Source organism: Mercurialis annua, linkage group LG2, assembly GCF_937616625.2.
Source record: "Mercurialis annua linkage group LG2, ddMerAnnu1.2, whole genome shotgun sequence".
In the NCBI taxonomy this organism is placed as follows: Eukaryota; Viridiplantae; Streptophyta; class Magnoliopsida; order Malpighiales; family Euphorbiaceae; genus Mercurialis; species Mercurialis annua.
Window position 1 is genome coordinate 7,030,939 of NC_065571.1, and position 20,000 is coordinate 7,050,938.

Sequence of the window (20,000 nt, forward strand, 5' to 3'; positions counted from 1 at the left end):
AATCTCCGTGGCGCACAGGAGTATATCGACGGACACCTGAAGAAGAACGACCAAGTCAATTTGAAGACGATATTCAAAAGAGATTCCAGTGGAACGTGAAATACAACTTAGACGTAGTGAGAGACAAAGGAAGCCGAATCCTAAATATGCGAATGTGGCACTAATCGAGAATGACAATATGAAAGAGCCTGCAATATTTGAAGAGACGGTCTCAAGTGAAAAATTAAAAATGAAATACGAGAAGACTGAAGATCAAGTTGGCAGCATATTTACTTAGGGGCTAAAACGTGCAACGTTTGAAGACTTTAAAACGCGACTTGCTATGGTAAGCAAAGAAAAGTTTTAAGAGAGTAGTCGTTGAGAAGGAGTGTTAAATGCCACCGACTTACTCTCTTCTCCAATTTTCTAGAATTCAAATGGGTAGATAATTAATGTATAATCAAGAAAAGACTAGAAAATAAAACACCTAGAAAATATAACCACCGACCTAACAATCTATATATATGGGTTGCTTATTTCATTTTGTACATAGAGAGAATAAAAAAGTTATCAAATTAGCGTGAGTGGGTGCATTGTGACGTGAGTATTGTGTGAGTGTAAAAAGTGCAAGTGTGTTGTACTATTACTATTTAGTACAAATAAAATAAATTTGTGTCAGTTAAGTCCTCCTAAAAACTCATAGGATATACTTGAAGACATCTTAATCATCTAAGTTAGGGCCACGTTAGCTAAGTATGGAAGTCAAACTTATATTCTTGTTTCTTTCTCATAAAAGTGACGGAGAACATATGCCACAGAAGTAAGATAAAACTGCCCATACGCAACCAATCAAAGCATTATAATTAGTATATAGAAGATACCGGTTTTCTTGAGTTTTGCTTCCGATCAACGCAAGAAAAAGATATGGGAAGCGATACAGATAGTCCCTTGTTTGAAACAAAAGGAGCCAAGGGAAGAGTGGTTTATAGAGCGTTTGCATGTACTGTATTTCTGGGTATCTGCTTCATATGGGTTTATAGATGGAGTTATATACCCAGTGAAGGAGAAGATGGCAGATGGGTTTGGTTTGGTTTGCTCGGAGCTGACCTCTGGTTCGGTTTTTACTGGCTCATTAGTCTCGTTTTCCGGTGGCAACCGGTCTACAGGCTCCCCTACAAGGATAGACTCAATTGCAGGTACGGTTTTCTGTTCCCCTGCAGCAAGAAAAACTGCGGTCCAATCAAGAAAAGGTTTCATATAGTGTTTTTATAGTTTTTTGAATTTTTACTTGATTGATTAGGTGCGAGTAATTAATTATGCTGAACCGCTCCTTCCAGGGTTCTGGGCCGATTTCAGATTTTCTTGCACTGACTCGACAACTGTGAACCAAAACTGCTGAGTTATGAAACGTGGCAACCGGCCTGTTTTGATTCACAGTTTTGGTTTCGAACAGTTTAAAAATAAATAATAAAAATAAAAATATCAATATATAAATCTCACTTAGATTTTAACTAAAATTAACTATACAGAGACATTCAAGCAATAGTCATAGAAATATAACTATGTAAGTCTTCAATTGTTTTGTTATGTAAAAGGAAAATAAATTAACTTAAATACAATTCATAAATATAAATATGATTGATATTATTAATAATTTATAACTAATTAAACGATAATAAGAAAAAACAAATATTTAATTAATATATTAAAAGCAAGAATATTTTTTAATAATTATTATATACTTTAAAACTATTTTTTTTAAGAGTTGGAATCATACGTGTTTGGAACCAGCCTGGAACCGATCTCCCCATAAATGATGTTTAAAGATATGTAAATTATGTTGGACGATGAGCAGGTACGGAGACGAGTTACCAGGAGTAGATATATTTGTGTGTACAGCAGACCCAATAATAGAGCCACCAATAATGGTGATGAATACAGTTCTATCAGTGATGACTTATGATTGTCCCTCCAAAAAAATTAGCGTATATTTATCAGACGACGGTGGCTCCATTCTTACATTTTATGCATTGTTACAAGCGTCTGAATTTGCAAGATTTTGGATACCTTACTCTAAAAAATTTAATGTGGGACCAAGGTCACCTGCTGCTTATTTTGCCTCCATTTCTCAACACCATCAGATTCATGGCTCTGACGAGTTTTTGGCTATCAAGGTAATCTATAATACATTTTGTTAAGAGTATAGTAGTGATTGAACTTTTCTCTTAATCTATTATTTCAGTATTTGAATTTTTATTTTTTGTATTAAGTTTTTTGAATTATTTTTTAATATATCAAATAAGTTTCTTTAAACGCCTTTTTTTTATCACTAATGTGCTAAAAAGCTAAAAATAAGTCTTATATTTGCTTAAATTTTTCTGTCATATTAGTAAAAAAATAATGTTTTGTGTGCAAATGACACATTTGTACATATTTTGAATTAAATCGGAAAATTATGGGATATTAAACTATGTAGATCATTAGACTTTACTCAAATTACAGAAAGATCACTAAAAAAACTTTTGTTACAAAATGATCATTGAACTATACCTTTTACTACAAAAATGTTTATGTTGTTACAAAAACAACACTAAACTTTTCGTGAATTACAAACATGTCACTAGATAATACCTCTTATTACAAAAAGGTCATTAAATTGTGTTCCTTTTTGTAAATTTGGCTTGCCACGTAAGCGAAAATGTTGCGTTTTTGCTATAAAACGCAACGTTTTAGATGGATGAACCCCTTTGTAATAAAAATTATAGTTCAATGACCATTTTGTAACAAAAGTTTTTTTAGTGACCTTTCTGTAATTTAAGGAAAGCTTAGTGATCTACAGAGTTTAATATCCGAAAATTATGTTAGAAAATAATTTTCTAGCTTTATTAGTAGTTCAGTGATCGAAAAATAGCTAAGAGTGACTTATTTGATATTATAAAGATTTGAAATACTAATTTGAGAGAGAGATAAAAATTCAGGTACTAATTTGTAGAAATTATATGTTCACTTTAATTTGTAGAAATTATATGAAGAAATGGAAGACAAAATTGAAACTGCAACGAAGCTAGGTAGAATTCCTGAAGAAGCAGCCTTCAAGCATAAAGGATTTTCCCAGTGGGATTCACAGAATTCTTCAAAACGTGATCACCATACTATTCTTCAAGTAAACCTTTCACTCTTTTATATTCTTCATTTTCCATTTCTTGCATGATAAGTGAAGGTGTGTATTCGGTTCAAATCAGAACGGAATTTATTTTTTTAAAACGGAACTGAACTGAATTATAAAAATGTACATTTTTTTCAAACAAAGTGAACTAAACCAGTCGGTTTGGTTTGATTTATACTAAAACATAACTAAATTTGTCCAAACCGAGTTGAAAAACCAAAAACTTTTTTAGTTAAAACCGACGAACCAGAATATCGGCTCGGTTATTCGGTTTTTGCAGGCTCCTAATGGTAAGTAGAATATTGAATTTCTCTTGGTGTTATCAGATTTTGATAGATGGAGAAGATCCTAACGCAATAGAGGACATTGATGGGTGTCCATTGCCTACCTTAGTATATCTTGCTAGAGAAAAGAGGCCTCAATATCCCCACAATTTCAAAGCTGGGGCCATGAATGCATTGGTATACAAATATCTATCTTAATATTTTTAGTTTCTCAATGATCCCCTAATTATTTTGCTTATTTTGCTCCGTGTGTTTCGTTACATTTGTAGATAAGAGTGTCATCAAAGATTAGCAATGGAGAAATTATTCTGAATCTAGACTGTGATATGTACTCCAACAACTCCTCATCCGTGCAAGAAGCACTCTGCTTCTTCATGGATGAAGAGAACAGCCATGACATCGCTTTCGTACAGTTCCCGCAAAGCTTTGAAAACATTACCAAGAATGACTTGTATGGTGGTCTAATGAGAACAATTGGTGACGTAAGTTCGCTTCGTACATAAACGAAAAACTAACATGATTTCATGGCTGTGTAAACTGATTTTGCTTTCGATATGGGGATGTACGTAGGTGGAGTTTTATGGCAATGATGGCTTTGGAGGTCCTATGTATGTTGGAAGCGGCTGTTTTCACAGAAGAGATATTCTCTGCGGAAGGAAATTCCGTAAAGATTGCAAATTTGAATGGAGTAGAGATGATCGTCCTAAGAGACAACTAAGTTTAACGGAATTAGAAGAAGAAACAAAGGCTCTTGCAAATTGTACTTTTGAGCAAAATACTCAATGGGGAAATGAGGTATATCAAAGCGTTTTGAATTGCAACAAAAGTGTTTTAAATTGCCAAAGTCGAAAATTCGTGTTAAAATTACAAAACATGCTAAAGTTCGTAATTTATTTTGCAGTTGTAGATCCTTGGAGAATAACTAATACATACTGCGTAAAACGTTTGATTGCAGATTGGCCTAAGATACGGTTTTCCTGTGGAAGATGTGATTACAGGGTTATCGATCCAATGCAACGGATGGAAATCAGTGTATTATACTCCAAAAAGAGAGGCGTTCTTAGGTGTTGTACCAATCACATTGGCTCAGACATTGGTGCAACATAAAAGATGGTCTGAAGGTGATTTCCAGATTATGCTGTCTAAATATTGCCCTGTATGGTATGGAAATGGAAAAATTAGCTTTGGTCTGCAATTGAGTTACTGCTATTATTGTCTCTGGGCTCCAAATTGCTTGCCGACCATTTATTACTCAATTTTTCCTTCACTTTGTCTCCTCAAAGGCGTATCCTTGTTCCCACAGGTACATTTTCTTTTTGTTTGCATTACAAATTTTGAATGGAATTTTTCTGCTTCACAATTACAGTCAAGCATGGTTGAACTTAGACGGTTCAAACCATTCGGAACCAAAGAACTAAAATTTGTTTATCATGTCAAATCAAACAGAACTGAATATGTCGGTTTTGTTCTGTTTTGCACACTCCTAATGGTTTGGTTTCAGGTGTCAAGCCTATGGTTCGTGCCATTTGCTTATGTGATAACAGCCAACTACATATATAGCCTAACTGAATTCCTATGGCACGGAAGCACATTCCTAAGCTGGTGGAATGACCAAAGGATGTGGCTATACAGAAGAACAACCTCTTATCTATTTGCCTTCATCGACACCATTTTAAAGACGGATTTAGATTTTGTGGTCACTGCCAAAGTCGCCGACGAAGAAGTATTGCGAAGATATAAAAAAGAGATGATGGAATTTGGAGAGTCATCTCCAATGTTCACCATTTTAGCTACACTTGCAATGCTCAATTTGGTTTGCTTTTGTGGAGTGGTGAAAAAAGTGGTAATGAATGAAAATAGTATTAGGTATTATTATGAGATTATGGCTTGTCAAATTGTTATTTGTGTTAATTTGGTTTTGATCAATTGGCCTTTGTATCAAGGCATGTTTTTTAGGAAGGATAAGGGTAAGTTGCCTTGTTCCTTAATGGTCAAGTCATTTGTATTAGCTCTAATTATTTGTAATTGCTTTACTTTCTTGTGATACTTTCATATTTTCTTTTTGCAATAATAATAATAATAAAAATAATTAATAGCAATAATATTCAAGGAAGAATTGTATTAGTGGTGTCCAGATTTTCCATAATTTACTATTTTAGTGTCTATTTTTATTTGTTTTAAGTTATAATTTCATCGTTTTAAAAAGTGTATCAAATGAGTATTAGTTGTTGTCATTAAATATGACATGAATTTCAGATTGATCTGACATGATTTTTTGTGTGGATTTACACAGTATATTTTAGGTGGATTTAAATAAATTTTATATTATTGTATTTGTATAAGATCAAAAAATTCAAGTAATTTTTATTTGATTTCATGATTAATTAAAAGAGGTGATCTTGAAATTAATCAAACTAGTCAAATGAATAATATACACTTAAAATTAAATCTAAAATCCGCTTAAGGATGTCAATATTTGATCAACAGTAAATAAAAATCAAATGGCTACACAATCAATCAACAATCGATTGGTATACATTCAACGATAGGCTGCTGGCCGTCTATGTCAGACAAACATCTGCTGCCCTCCAAACTACAACTCCTTCACTCCAGTAAATTTGTTAAAAAAATAAAAGTAAATTAGAATAATTTAAGTGCTAAAGCAGAAATGGTAATTTTTGAAAGTTTAAAGTATTTTTGTAAATAAAACTTTTAGATATTGAAAAATAAATCCACAAGTTTCAATTTTTTAACGATTTAATCTTAATATTCAAAATTTTACAAAATAAATCTTAATCTTTCTCATTTTTGCATTTTGTAGTTCCAATAGATTTTCCAGCAATTTTTTCATCTTTTTTAGGAAACAAAGTGCAAAAATATAAAAGGCTAAAATTTTATTATAATATTTTAAATCAATAAGATAATATGTCAATATATATTTCTAATATGACTACCACGTATGCAAAAAGTTGCCGGAAAACACTTGGGCTACAAAATGCAAAAAATGAAAAGATTATGATTTAATTTATAAAAAAGATTTCGCTAATGAAAAATCTTTCAATACTGCCCGATATTTTTATAAAACATATTTTTGAATATGGCTTTTTAAACATTGTGATTAAATCGCTATAAAATTGAAACGTTAAAATTTATTTTGCAATATTCTTAAAAAATTTAAATAGATGAAACACATACTTTTTTCTTTTTATTTCACTAATTTAATCTTTTAATAGAAAATTATTACTAAAAAATTAAATTATAAAGAAAAAACTGAAAGAATTATAAAATAAATTTATAGAGTTAACGAAATAATAAATGGAATATACTTTTATATATTTTAATACCAATATATTTAAGATAATAATTTATACTTTTATATAATTATAAGTGATCACTTATTTTATTTTTTTGTCCAATGCGAGAGATAATAAGAATAAAAAAATAATAACTCTCATTATAATTTCATTTCATGTATGAATAAATAAATATGCATTCTCATTTATCACCCTTAAATAAATAAATATATATTCTCACTTACAACCCTTTTTTTGAAAATAATCATTATAAAATAAATTGAAAATAATCATTAGAAAATAAATACACATAGACTTTTCATTAATAATAATCAAAAAATCAATTTTGTTTGATGGGAGTAGAAATACCCCTATTTATAGGTTGTTTTCGGAGTCATTATTTGCATTTTAGTTGTCGTTTTTTAAGTTATTAGTGGCTTATTATCATTTTGAGTGTTTCAGGAGAAAAATGCAAATATGGCGACTTTTGGAGCGTTTTTGGTGTTTTCTAGAAGTTCCGGGGTCGAAGAGTGCGAACAAGCGATATGCGGAATCGAAGAATGTCATTTTGGGGCCAAGTGAGGAGCAACCCGCTCGCACACTTGATGACAAACCAGTGTGCGAGCTAAATGGAAGATACAGGAGCTAATTTGAAGATTGGAAGAAAATGAAGAAATGGCCAAGTCAGGAGGTGTGCGTTCGCACACCTCCCTACCCGTTCGCACACTTACCCGCTCGCACACTCAGTGTTGAAGTGGTGTGCGAGCAAAACAAGAGGAGGCAGTAGCAAATCAAAGAAATTGGCATTTTGGCCAAGTGAAGGAGTGTGCGATCGCACACTCTTATACCCGATCGCACACTCACTTCAACTGTGCGACTCAACTGACAAAAATACCCCCGAATGAGTTCTAAAAACCGTGAAACACGAGGGTACTTCTGGGTTTTCACCTATTTCGACCTAATATCAGTTTTTAGTTTCGGGAGCCGTATAAATACTAGTTTGTAACATTGAACAAGGGTTCGCTTAATTTTTGATAAAACATAAACCCTAGATTAGAGTTTTTCTTATCAGTCGATTATTGAATTCATCGTTTCTTCATTATTTTGTTATCGATTATCATTAGTTTATTGTCGAACAAGGTACGATTATTATCAATTTCATATTCAGTATTTTATTCAATCTTAGCATGAATTCTTTAATGATTATTTTTAGTATTTTTATTATTATGTGTAGCTAAACCCATCGTTGGGGATTATTAATCAAATTATGTCTGTTTAGTTAAATCGGAATTATGGGTTTTTGTTCTTGATATGTTCTTAATTATTGTACTTAATGCCTAGCCTGAATTGATCACTTAGTCTTTGCCAATTGTTCTAATTTTAGCTCGAGAGAGTAAAATTGGAATAGACCAACATAGTTAAGAACGTAGGAGTTAATTGTGCGAGAGTGAATTAACAAATACGTGTTCTTAGGATTCACTTCATAATCATTCAATTAATCAGTAATTGGGTTAATCATTGTGCGAGAGTGAGTAATTAACCTATTATTCATTAGTTTTATGTTTTTGCCTGCAATTGCTCGAGAGAGAATTTTAGGTGCTTCCGATTAGTCCGAACCATATCAGAACAATATAATTCATAACCCAAATTAAATAAACAGCATAACAAAGATTAATAATCCCTGCTTTTCTCATTATTGTTAAAACACCGTTTGAATTACAGCTTTAGTTACTTTAAATTACAATTGTCAATATCTGTCTTTTAATTACAAAACAAATAATATTTGTCTTTTCGGCTATTCAAATCGAGTCTTTCAACTGGTTGTCTTTAGAACTTTCCTTGTGGGTACGATATCCGGACTTCACAGTCTGTATTACAAGTTGGCATACGTACGCTTGCGTATTTTTACCAACAAGTTTTTGGCGCCGTTGCCGGGGAAAGTTTTTCTTTAACAACTAAGTTGGGATTGCTTGGCTTGTTTTAGTCTTTATTTTTCTTGTTTTACGCGTGTGGTTTGTTGATTTTGTTGTTTCAGGTACCCTTCTCTTAGTGTATGCATAATACACGACGCAAAGGACTACCGTTAGAACCGTTTCAACAAGACCTCACTACCTTTGAGCGAAGTGTCAGAAAAGCAACACACTCAACTCAAAGGAATCTCAACATGGAGAACGAAAACGATGCTCCTCCTGGATTCAACAATGCGGGTGATAATCGAGTGATCCCGCAGAATCAAAATCAGCAGAATCCGCAGAATGCTCAAGGACAGAACAATGAAGGGCCTCGAGTGAAAACACTGATGGAAATATTTCAGCCAAATGTGGGAAACAACACCCATGGCTATTTTGCACATCCTGTGCCGACTACCCATTATGAGATCAAGACGAGTGTCATTCAGCTGTTGAAGGATAACTGCCAGTTCTATGGGCTGCCTAGGGAAGATCCTAACGCACATCTTGCAAACTTCTTGGAAGTATGTAGCACATTCAAGATGAACAACATGACTGACGACGAGGTATGGCTTCGCCTGTTCCCATTTTCTCTGAGGGATAAGGCAAAACAATGGCTTCACGCTCTACCTAGCGCAGGCATTAATACTTGGTCCGATCTGGCGAAAGCGTTCTTGCACAAGTATTTCTCCATGGCAAAGACTGCAAAGCTGACCAGGGATATTATGCTCTATCAGCAACTTGATGGGGAATCAGTTCATGAAGCGTGGGAGCGCTATAAGGAGATGCAGAGGCAAGTTCCGCATCATAACATCACTCGGGAGAATCTGATCCAAACCTTTTACAATGGAGCAACTGAACTGGGGAGAAGCACGATTGACGCAGGCGCAGGAGGGTCTCTGATGAGAAAAACGGCGGATGAAGCATTCGATCTGTTAGATGAGATGGCAGTAAATGGCTGTTTTTGGCCATCTGAAAGGGCGAAGGCACCTGCGCAGAGAGGAGTTATGTCAGTTATTGCTGATTCTGCAATGGAGGCTTTACAATCGAAGACTGCAGCATTGCAAAATCAAGTGGATTTTCTTACACGGCAGGCTGCAGGAGTTAATATTAACAGTGTAGCTGCCATTCAGAGTAACTGCGAGGTATGTGGGGAGCATGGTCATATGTCGAATGAATGTTCTGTATGGGGTCAGCCTAACAATGAACAAGTTAATTTTGTGGGAGGGCAAAGACAGGGCAATGATCCATACGCTTCAACTTACAACCCAGGATGGAGGAATCACCCGAATTTCTCATGGAAGGACAATGGGGGTAATGCCAACAATCAGGCAGGTCCGAGCTTTCAGGGCGGACAGAGGCCACAACACAATCAGGGCAACTACCAGAATCAAGGGAACTTTCAAAATCAAGGGAATTTCCAACATCAGAACAACCGACCGCAGCATCCTCCTGGCTTCCAACAAAGAGAGCAAGGCGAGTCTCTCCACAGCAAGTTTGATAAATTGATGGAGATGATGATGAAGAAGGATGCCGAGACGCAGCAAACATTTAAAAATCATGCTGCTACAATTCATAACCTTGAGGTGCAGAATCAGCAGATGGCTAAAGCACTGCAAAGCAGAAGTCAGGGGGGTTTACCATCCACTACTGAGGAAAACCCCAGAGAGCATCTCAAGGCTATTGAGTTGAGAAGTGGGAAAGCACTGGATGATCCATATGCAGGACGTGCTACAGTTGAGGCAGAAAAGGAACAGTGTGAGGGTGGCGAGCCTGAAAAGGTAGTTGCTAAACCACCTCCACCACCTCCTTTTGTGCCAAAGGTGCCATTCCCACACAGAGTGAAGAAGCCGCAGGACACTTGGAAGTTTCACAAATTTCTTGAAACTTTCAAGAAGCTACAGATTAACATCAGTCTGGCAGACGCATTGAGAGAGATGCCGCACTATGCAAAGTTTCTCAAGGAGATCATCACCAACAAGCGGAGTTGGGATGCAGAGCGACCAGTACCGATGACAGAAAACTGCAGCTCAATCATACTGAGCAGTCTACCGACTAAGCTTAAGGATCTAGGGAGTTTCACTATTCCTTGTACTATCGGTAACATGCAATCTGTCAATTGCCTTTGCGATTTAGGTGCTAGTATTAATTTGATGCCCTTATCCCTTTTTCGTAGTATGTTTGGTGATCAACAGGTACAGGCCACGCCGATGATGTTGCAGCTAGCGGATCACTCTCTGAAAAAGCCACATGGGATTGTGGAGGATGTCTTAGTGAAGGTCAACAAATTCATATTCCCTGTGGATTTTGTTGTCCTTGACTACGCAGCGGACAAGGAGTGCCCGATGATATTGGGGCGACCATTCATGAATACTGGCAGAGCTCTTATCGATGTTCATGATGGAAAGCTGACTCTGAGAATTGGGGATGAGAGCGTTGAGTTTGACATGAGAAAGATCACACGCCATCCCAATTCTGGAGGTGAATGCATGCGGGTAGACATGGTGGATGAGTTAGTGGAAGAACAATTGGCAGAAAACAATGCCATCCTGCAGTCTATGCCGAATGAAAGGGAGGAGTACTTAGAGGAACCAGTCCTCGAACCACTGTTGAAAAGCAAGCACATCACTCCTCCCTCCTCAGAGAAGCCACCAAAAGTGGAGCTCAAGACTTTGCCTGCACACTTGCGATATGCTTTCTTGGGAGCTGATGGCACTTTGCCTATTATCATCAGCAACAAGCTCACCAAGAAGCAAGAGCAGAGGGTCATTGATGTAGTCAAGGGACGTATCTTGGCTATTGGGTGGCAGATTTCAGATATCATAGGGATCAGCCCTTCAGTAGTGATGCATCGGATTCATTTAGAGGATGAGTCTAAGGCATCTGCGCAGAGACAGAGACGGCTGAACCCTAACATGAAAGAGGTGGTTCACAAGGAGATTGTGAAGCTACTTGATGCGGGCATCATATATCCCATTTCTGACAGTTCATGGGTGAGCCCAATTCAGTGTGTGCCGAAGAAAGGCGGGATGACAGTTGTAGAGAATGAGAAAGGGGAACAGATTTCTACTCGCACGGTTACTGGGTGGCGAGTGTGCATTGACTACAGGAAGCTGAATGCCGAAACTAGGAAGGATCACTTCCCGCTTCCTTTTATTGATCAGATGCTAGAGCGAGTGGCGGGACATGCATTTTACTGCTTTCTGGATGGTTACTCTGGGTACAATCAGATCATTATTTTCCCAGAGGACCAAGAGAAGACTACCTTTACTTGTCCATATGGCACTTTCGCTTACCGCCGCATGCCGTTCGGTCTTTGCAATGCGCCTGCTACGTTTCAGAGGTGCATGACTTCGATCTTTAATGATATGATCGAAGACATCATGGAAGTGTTCATGGACGACTTTTCAGTCTTCGGGGACTCCTTCGAGTGTTGTCTTCGTAATTTAGACCGGGTTCTGCAAAGATGCGAGGAGACAAATCTAGTGCTGAACTGGGAAAAATGCCACTTCATGGTTGAGGAGGGCATTGTTTTGGGGCACAAGATATCCAGAGAGGGTATCGAGGTTGACAGGGCAAAGACAGAGGTGATTGAGAAGCTTCCACCTCCAATCACAGTGAAGGGAGTCCGTGCCTTCCTCGGGCACGCAGGTTTTTATCGCAGGTTCATCAAGGATTTTTCTTCCATAGCGCGTCCTTTGACTAACTTACTTGTCAAGGACGCGCCCTTTTTGTTTACTGATGCCTGTTTAGCTTCTTTTCTCAGGTTAAAGGAAGCACTGGTCACTGCCCCAGTCATCTCTAGTCCGGATTGGGATCTGCCCTTTGAGATCATGTGCGATGCAAGCGATCAGGCGTTGGGAAGCATTCTGGGGCAGAGGAAGGACAAGAAGCTACATGTCATCTATTATGCGAGTCGCACTTTAACAGGAGCTCAGCTGAACTACACTACCACGGAGAAGGAAATGCTAGCGGTAGTGTTTTCACTGGATAAATTTAGGCAGTATCTACTTGGCTCAAAGGTTATCATTTATACTGATCATGCTGCGCTGCGATACCTTTTTGCCAAGCAAGATGCAAAGCCTAGGTTGATTCGGTGGGTCTTGCTCCTGCAAGAGTTTGATCTGGAGATCAGAGACAAGAAGGGCACGGAGAACGTGGTAGCAGACCACTTGTCGCGGTTAGAGGTTCCCGAGCCAGTAATAGAAGGCGAAGTCATAAATGAGCGGTTTCCTGATGAGGCACTTATGCTCATTAAGGAGACGATGAATCCATGGTATGCAGACTTCGCCAACTATCTCTCAGCGGACATTATGCCTCCTGACATGAGCAGTCACCAGCGCAAGAAATTCCTCTCTGATGTTAAGCGCTATCTGTGGGATGAGCCATATCTATTCCGAGTTTGTGCAGATGAGATGATCCGGAGGTGTGTCGCAGAGGAAGAAATGTTGGCTATTATGACTCAGTGTCATTCTTCAGATTATGGGGGTCACTATGCTTCGGGAAGGACAGCAGCACGGGTACTAGAAAGTGGCTTTTACTGGCCTACATTGTATAGAGATGTGAGAGACTTCGTGCAACACTGTGACAGATGCCAGCGGACAGGCAATATTTCTAGGCGCGATGAGATGCCTCTCTCTTCCATTCAGGAGGTGGAGATTTTTTACGTCTGGGGTATCGACTTCATGGGACCATTCCCTATGTCTTGTGGCAACCTTTACATCTTGGTTTGTGTCGACTATGTGTCGAAATGGGTGGAAGCAGCTGCTTTACCTACTAATGATGGAAAGGTAGTCATAGCGTTCTTGAAGAAGTTGATAAATCGATTTGGTGTACCACGGGCGATCATCAGTGATGGGGGTTCACATTTCTGCAATCGGCACTTTACCGCACTGATGAAGAAATACAACGTTTATCATAGAGTGGCAACCCCATATCACCCCCAGACAAGTGGACAGGTCGAGGTGTCCAACAGAGAGTTGAAGCGCATCCTTGAAAAGACGGTCAATGGTTCTCGTAAGGACTGGTCTCAGAAGTTGGGTGATGCGCTATGGGCATATCGAACGGCATTTAAAACGCCAACCGGTATGTCCCCTTACAGACTGGTCTATGGAAAGGCATGTCATTTGCCTCTGGAGCTTGAGCATCGCGCATACTGGGCTATTAAGGAGCTTAACTTTGACTCCAGGCTTTCGAAGAAAAAGCGCCTTCTGCAGCTAAACGAGCTTGATGAGTTTCGCTTGTCAGCATATGAGAATGCGAAGTTGTACAAGGAAAAGACCAAGAAATGGCACGATGCTCATATTGTGCCAAAGAAGTTTACAGAAGGCAGTCATGTGCTACTGTATAATTCTCGGCTGCGTCTATTTCCTGGTAAACTGAAGTCGAGATGGAGCGGACCTTTCAAAGTGCGACACGTAGCTGAGCATGGTGCAATCGAGCTAGAAAACGCAAGCGGAGAGATTTTCAAAGTCAATGGTCAGCGGTGCAAACCGTACTTAGGCCCATTGACGGATGAAGGACGAGAGTGCTACACTCTCGATGCTCCAAACTGAGTGAGTATCACACGGTCAACGCTAGTGACCATAAACAAGCGGTATTTGGATTACATTCCAAATCATTTACATTTCTTGCATGTTAGTTTAATTTTATGCCGTAGTTAATTTTCATTTTTTTTAGTTCAGATTGATCCCGGTAGTGGTGTTTCGTGCTGTGCAGGTATGGTAGGAATTTCAGAAATGCTGCAGAAAAGCCATAGTGTGCGAACGCACACTATGTGACCCGTTCGCACACTATAATTTGTCAGTGTGCGAACGCACACTTCTGAACCCGTTCGCACACTGCCAATTATATGGGGTGCCACATCAGCTTTGGAGTTCAATTAAACGGGGCTCTCATGTTTATCAGTCCTAAAAAGAGAAAAAAAAAAAAAATTGAACACAGAACAAAACCCTAATTGCTGATCGCCACCACCACCGTTCAAGCTCACCACCACCATTATCTACCATCGCCCACCCCTCACTGTCACCACAGCCGAAATCATCAACGCCTTTCTCCACCATCGCCGGCGTTTCTCTCCACACCGCCACAACCACCACAGCTGCTGACCACCGCTGCTGCCGAACAACCACCACCGCATCTGGACACCACCTCCATCAACATCTCAGCTCCAAACAATAAGGGTGAGGGCAGAATTTCATCCAAAGCAGTAAGTCCCCTTCTTTGTTCATCGTTACTCCATTACGTCAATTCAGATAGCAACTATGCCTAGGGTTCAGATAGGTAGTCCATCTAGGGCAGCGGATTCGTCGAGTGACGAGGATGAACGGGTGAATTTGAAAGATAATTATGGTTGTCCTTTTGACATTTGGTCTGAGGAAGAGGGTGAGTTGTATCAGTGCGTGGCGAAACGAAAGATTATTCCGGCTAGGGCATTTGATTTTGAGGTGTTAGATTCTCTCGGGTTAGATGAAGCGATCAGGGACCATCTTGATCGTTGGGGATTAGACACTGTCGCAGATTTCAGTCATGATTTTATTCCTGAGATTGCAGTGGAGTTCTTCACTACAGTGCATCAACCAGAACCAGGTGTAGGGTCTCTGTCATTTCGACTCAAGGGTCAGGAGTATTCCCTCACTGTGGCCGAGATTAAGCGCCTATTTGAGACACAGAGAAGGGGTTTGCGTGAGATACCAGCTCAGTTTGATGAAGATGCCATCTGGGCAGACCTGAGTGGTCAGAAGAAGTTCAATACAAGAACCGCGAAGACTAAAGCGATCAAGGATCCAGCTATTTATCTGATGCACAAGTGGTATGCTGAGACTGTTTGCGGGCGTTTGGAATCAAACAAAGTGGTTAGGGGTGATCTTTTTGTGCTGAACAGCTTACTTCATCCTGAGGCACCTGCGATAGACATGGGATCTCGCATTTTCTCGATGTTGCTTGATATGAATAGCAGGAAAGGGAAAGAACGGTGTTTGGGAATGGGTAACATCGTCAGAGCCATTGCTATTGAAGTTGAAGCATATACAGAGGACGAGTGCAAGGCGCTCGATAAAATCGCACCTGTATGGTTCAGCAAGAAGCATTTGAAGGCCACAGCATTGCTTGACAAGAACGGCCAGCTTCAGGAGGTAGATGAGAGAGGTACGGCGACAGTGCGACGTCTGGGGTTAGCACACAGACAGGCTTATGATCATCCTGGAGCTGCCAGAGATCAGACCATTCGAGAGGAGGAGTTGGAGGCACGGGCTACTGGGGTACCTCGCGAGGTACCGGTACAGCCACAGAGTGATACCGAATGGCGACTGCAGATGGAGCACAGACAGCGTGAGGTGGAGTCCAGAGTGAGAAGAATGCATGAAGAGCAGCGCGAGCATTTCCGCATGCAGAGGGTACATATGCGTGCCACGCACCCGGAGGGCGACTATCCATCGCCAGCCTACTCACCACCACCACCGGAGGACATCTAGAGTTTTTTCTTTTTATCCCTTTCACTTTATTTTCCGCTTTTCATGCTTTATCTATTTTTGATGCATTGGGGACAATGCATGTTTTAGTGTGAGGGAGGGGAGAAAACTCTTGCTTTTTCTTTATGTCTTGCTTTTTCTTTATGTTTATGTTTTTATCTTTTTTATGTCAGTAGTTTGTTTTAGGATTTCCCTTGTTTTTGTTATGTTTATGTATTGATATGGTGAACCCGTGGGGTGTATGTTTGTTATTTTGATAGTACAGACATGTTCAGGCTTACTTTGCGTTTTGTCCTTGTTATTATTGCTGCAGTAATGTCATGTCAGAATTTTTGAAATAATTGTGTTGCTTTTCTCCCTTTGCAATGAGTTGGTTAATTGTGTTTTTGTTGTTAAACAATGGAATGTGAAAAAAAAAACTTTTAAATAACAAAGCCTTTAGCTAACATGACTTAGCAGGACTGGGATGAAATTTTGTATTCTGAAAAGCTCGATTTTCTTTTAATCATTGCAAATTTTGGCATGAAAATCTTGACAGGAACAATATTCTGAAAAACAAAAATTTTGAGCAATTTGAACAAGTTTGTATATGTAACAAATCACCTAGTGTTGACCCCAATTTGTGAGAGATTTTGAGCCATATCGAGCATATTATTTTTATGTCTCATTTGTTGTGATGTGAGTCAATGCATGTTAATTCTCTAGAATTTGCCATGTGTCCGTAGTAAAATTACATGATTGGTTGAATAAATTGAAAATGATAAATGGCACCTAGGATTACCCATTTCTGTAGACCACTTTAAACAGCCTACCCAATTTCCCCTAGATAACCCAAGTTGAGCCTTAGTCTTATTTTTGTTGTTACACCTATGTTTACACATTTGCCTTTTCTCATATACCTCTTTCTACCCATTGACTTGACAAATTGAATAAGTGTTAAAGGAACTAGTGTGAGGATGGTAAACATCCTAAGCTTGTGTTTGTAGTTGATTATCTCTTGTACTAAATATGCAGTATGCCTCGAAAAAGTTCAGGAAAAGAAAGCAAGAAAAAGAAAAAGAAAGCGAATGAAAAAAAAAAAAAAGAAAAAAAAAGTAGAAAAATCGAGCTTAAAAGAAAGAAAGAAAAAGAAAAATAATTGTGAACTTAAGGCATGAAAAGTAAAGAAAAAGAGATTAAAAGTTTGTTCGAGCTTGAAACTTTAAATGTTTGTTCCTTGTGACATTTGTTAAGTTTGTCAAGTCACATTACCCATGTTGTTTATCCGTATCACACCTTAGCCTAATCCCCGTTACAACCCATGAAAAGTCCATTTTGATTCTTTTTATTTGATTTAATTGGTAGTGGAATTGTGGACTATTGGCAAACTTATGGTAGAATTGCATGTCTTGGCATGAGAGTTTCAGTGATTACCCTTAAACACTTGTGTGCGAGAGAATGCCTAGTGAGGAGTACTTGGTGATTTTACTATACAAATTTGGGATGTTGCTCAATTGCTTGAAGTTTCTTGACCATTGTTTTTGTCTTTTGTGGACTGTCAGTTTGACCAATGTGATTTTGAAACCGTGTTTGAAGGAATTCATCAAAGTAATCTCGGTGCGGGTAAATCATGTGTAGAAATTGTCTTGGTTATTTGATGATTTTTTTTTACATTGTTGTTGCTTGGTTCAAAAACATATCTTGATTGGTTCATTGTTGAGGGAGGATTAACACACTTTGATTTCTTTAATTATGACAACTGATGACATTTGACACTGTAGCATGATTCTGTATTTGCTTGAGGACAAGCAAAAGGTAAGTGTGAGGATGTTTGATGGGAGTAGAAATACCCCTATTTATAGGTTGTTTTCGGAGTCATTATTTGCATTTTAGTTGTCGTTTTTTAAGTTATTAGTGGCTTATTATCATTTTGAGTGTTTCAGGAGAAAAATGCAAATATGGCGACTTTTGGAGCGTTTTTGGTGTTTTCTAGAAGTTCCGGGGTCGAAGAGTGCGAACAAGCGATATGCGGAATCGAAGAATGTCATTTTGGGGCCAAGTGAGGAGCAACCCGCTCGCACACTTGATGACAAACCAGTGTGCGAGCTAAATGGAGGATACAGGAGCTAATTTGAAGATTGGAAGAAAATGAAGAAATGGCCAAGTCAGGAGGTGTGCGTTCGCACACCTCCCTACCCGTTCGCACACTTACCCGCTCGCACACTCAGTGTTGAAGTGGTGTGCGAGCAAAACAAGAGGAGGCAGTAGCAAATCAAAGAAATTGGCATTTTGGCCAAGTGAAGGAGTGTGCGATCGCACACTCTTATACCCGATCGCACACTCACTTCAACTGTGCGACTCAACTGACAAAAATACCCCCGAATGAGTTCTAAAAACCGTGAAACACGAGGGTACTTCTGGGTTTTCACCTATTTCGACCTAATATCAGTTTTTAGTTTCGGGAGCCGTATAAATACTAGTTTGTAACATTGAACAAGGGTTCGCTTAATTTTTGATAAAACATAAACCCTAGATTAGAGTTTTTCTTATCAGTCGATTATTGAATTCATCGTTTCTTCATTATTTTGTTATCGATTATCATTAGTTTATTGTCGAACAAGGTACGATTATTATCAATTTCATATTCAGTATTTTATTCAATCTTAGCATGAATTCTTTAATGATTATTTTTAGTATTTTTATTATTATGTGTAGCTAAACCCATCGTTGGGGATTATTAATCAAATTATGTCTGTTTAGTTAAATCGGAATTATGGGTTTTTGTTCTTGATATGTTCTTAATTATTGTACTTAATGCCTAGCCTGAATTGATCACTTAGTCTTTGCCAATTGTTCTAATTTTAGCTCGAGAGAGTAAAATTGGAATAGACCAACATAGTTAAGAACGTAGGAGTTAATTGTGCGAGAGTGAATTAACAAATACGTGTTCTTAGGATTCACTTCATAATCATTCAATTAATCAGTAATTGGGTTAATCATTGTGCGAGAGTGAGTAATTAACCTATTATTCATTAGTTTTATGTTTTTGCCTGCAATTGCTCGAGAGAGAATTTTAGGTGCTTCCGATTAGTCCGAACCATATCAGAACAATATAATTCATAACCCAAATTAAATAAACAGCATAACAAAGATTAATAATCCCTGCTTTTCTCATTATTGTTAAAACACCGTTTGAATTACAGCTTTAGTTACTTTAAATTACAATTGTCAATATCTGTCTTTTAATTACAAAACAAATAATATTTGTCTTTTCGGCTATTCAAATCGAGTCTTTCAACTGGTTGTCTTTAGAACTTTCCTTGTGGGTACGATATCCGGACTTCACAGTCTGTATTACAAGTTGGCATACGTACGCTTGCGTATTTTTACCAACAGTAGTAGACAAATGAATTTATTTCATTTAAAAAATATAACTTTTTTTATAATTGAGAAGAGAGGAGTGCATGTGGAAGGATTTGAACCCACAACCCACCGCTTTCTGTCCAGAGTTTATATTATTTGAATTTTGACTTATAACTCATTGGTAGAACTATATATTAAGAAGAATTTTTCTTTGAAATTTATTAAATTGCGTTGACGGGGCAACATATAATATATTAATTGCAATTAACACATCAAGGAAAGTAATATATTCGTATTGAGCTACATATAAACTTCCATAAAAAAAGACAAATATATTTATGTAAGAAAAATAAAATTTCATAAAGATACATTAAAATCCATAAATAGACATAATAAAATGATCAAAATGTTTGATCAAAATAGTAATAAAAGAATAAAGTTAATATAAAAAATTCTAAGCATATCTATTTTATTTGTTAAAATGTATTGATCTATTTTTTTAATATTGAAATCTCTTA

The 20,000-nt window shown here is 37.9% G+C and overlaps 1 protein-coding gene across 1 annotated transcript; it reads left to right on the forward strand.

Annotated features, from left to right (window-relative positions):
* Nucleotides 1-755: 755 nt before the first annotated feature.
* On the forward strand, nt 756-5,531 carry LOC126669196 (cellulose synthase-like protein E1). Its single transcript, XM_050362598.2, has 8 exons — nt 756-1,175; nt 1,835-2,153; nt 2,999-3,142; nt 3,472-3,606; nt 3,699-3,911; nt 4,000-4,224; nt 4,385-4,732; nt 4,931-5,531. Exons 1-8 carry the CDS (start codon nt 904-906, stop codon nt 5,471-5,473), a joined length of 2,199 nt encoding a protein of 732 aa, XP_050218555.1. The 5' UTR covers nt 756-903; the 3' UTR covers nt 5,474-5,531.
* The last annotated feature ends 14,469 nt before the right edge of the window (nt 5,532-20,000 follow it).